The sequence below is a fragment of the Nicotiana tabacum genome, chromosome 20 (assembly GCF_000715075.1).
Source record: "Nicotiana tabacum cultivar K326 chromosome 20, ASM71507v2, whole genome shotgun sequence".
NCBI classification, from domain to species: Eukaryota; Viridiplantae; Streptophyta; class Magnoliopsida; order Solanales; family Solanaceae; genus Nicotiana; species Nicotiana tabacum.
In genome coordinates this window covers 129,792,301-129,794,457 of record NC_134099.1, presented here as the reverse complement: position 1 = coordinate 129,794,457, position 2,157 = coordinate 129,792,301, and the positions used below count along the sequence as shown (strand labels likewise).

At 36.5% G+C, this 2,157-nt stretch overlaps 1 protein-coding gene across 1 annotated transcript; it reads right to left on the bottom strand.

The window, feature by feature from the left end:
* Positions 1-285: 285 nt before the first annotated feature.
* On the bottom strand, positions 286-879 carry LOC107767361 (uncharacterized). Its single transcript, XM_075240348.1, has one exon. The coding sequence runs from the start codon at positions 877-879 to the stop codon at positions 286-288; it is 594 nt and encodes a 197-aa protein (XP_075096449.1).
* Positions 880-2,157: the final 1,278 nt, after the last annotated feature.

Sequence of the window (2,157 nt, the reverse complement as noted above, 5' to 3'; positions counted from 1 at the left end):
AGCAAATGATGTTGGAATGCACGAAGTCCACCACCGCTTTCTTGGTAACGGTTTTGAAAGTGACTGCTTCAACCTATTTTGTGAAATAGTCAATGGCAACTAAGATGAATTTGTGCCCATTTGAAGCTTTTGTCTCAATCGGTCCAATTACATCCATACCCCAGGCAATGAACGACCAAGGTGCTGATATAGGATGCAATTCTGAAGGTGTTGCATGAATCAGGTCACCGTGTATCTGATACTGATGGCGCTTTCGGACAAAACTGAAGCAATCCTTCTCCATGGTCATCTAATAATAACCCGCCGAAGGATTTTCTTTACAAGGACATATCCATTCATATGGGGCCCGCATACTCCCGAATGTACTTCGTTTATGATCTTTCTAGCCTCTTGAGCATCTACGCACCTTAAAAGATTCAAATCTGGAGTTCTTTTGTACAAGACATCTCCACTCAAGAAGAAATTGTTGGCTAGCCTTCTAATGGTTCTCTTTTGGTCTCCACTGGTTTGCTTGGGGTATTCCTTTGTCTTCAAAAATCTTTTGATGTCATGATACCATGGCTGAAAATCTGTTTCTATTTCAACTGCATTGCAATAACCATGTTTTTCTCGAATTTGGATATCTAATGAGTCAATATGGACATTACCCAGATATGGCAACATTACCGCCAAGGTAGCTAGCGCATCAACGAACTCATTGTGGAATCGAGGGATGTACCTGAATTGAACAGACTTGAACCGTTTGCTAAGATCTTCCACATGTTGCATGTATGGGATAAGCTTGATGTCCCGAGTTTTCCATTCACCTTGAGCTTGCCGAATAATCAAGTCAGAATCTCCCATGATTAACAATTCTTCCACATCCATGTCAACTACCATATTCATACCCATAATACAGGCTTCATACTCAGTGGTGTTGTTTGTACAGAAGAAACAAAGGCGGGCTATGGCCGGATATTGACGACCAGTGGGTTAACAGGGCTCACGGTTTGTGAAGGGGAATTTGGGCTATTTAGACTGGCCCAGTCCGATTTAACTCCAAAAAAATAAGCCCATTTTCCTTTCTTATTTTTTATTTCTTTTTTACTTTAAAACATAAATTGAGTCCTAAATTAATCTAATTGGTAAAAATTAAAATTATTTATCTATTTCAACAACTAATTAACTGAAATTAAAGAAAAATAATAATCTTAAAGATTAAAAGTTTAAATATGTAAAAATGGTCATTTTAGTGATTTTGCTTAATAATGCAACTAATTCCTAAATGAAAATAAAACTAAAAATGTTATGCATTGAATTTTTAGACATTTTTGATATTTTCTTGCAATTTTAAAATATTAAACATGCAACTAAAATACAAACAACAATTAGCAAAAAATTCCTAAAAATTCTATAAAAATTAAAATAATTAAAAACAAATCTATTTTTTGTGAATTTATAGGAGTATTTTTTCATCGAGCAAAAATCACGTGCTCACAATAACGATGCCTTCAAAAGGAATTTCAGAGAACTAGTAGCTACCAATAGGCTATGCATGGTAGCCTTGCTCGAAACTAGGATGGAAAATCATGTGGGACTCAAAGACGAATTCCACTTTGATGATTTCCTATAGTTTCCTGCCCAAGGTAGAGCAGGCGGGATCGTTTTCATATGGGTCACAGATATGGTCACTGTCACTCATATTAGGCAAACTGACCAAGAATTGCATGCTATGATCCAGGTATAGCCCGATCCTATTTCATGGCTTTTTAGTGTTATTTATGAAAGTACTAAGATTAGCAAACGTAGACTTCTATGGGATAGCCTAGAAAATATTTCGCACACACATGTTGGCCCTTGGTTAGTAGCAGGAGATTTTAATGAAATTCTTAATCAAGATAAAAATGGGGTGGGAGGCTAATAAATCGGGGAAGATCCTCTAACTTTTGAACTTGTATTAATACTTGCAACCTAATAGATCTAGGCTTCAAAGGGAGTTAGTATACATGGTCTAACCATCGCAAAAGGCACAGGGGTTTAATAAATACCCTTTAAACTTGAATACCAGTAATGTGATCTCTAGACCTACAAAGAAGCCCTTTAAACTTGAAACTTTTTGGTGCTCCCATGCTGACTTCTACAATATTGTTCGTCAAAGTTGGCATCAAAATGATCTCA

Coding starts and splice junctions, on each gene's coding strand:
- LOC107767361 (XM_075240348.1), bottom strand. CDS start 879: ATGGTAGTTGACATGGATGTGGAAGAATTGTTAATCATGGGAGATTCT.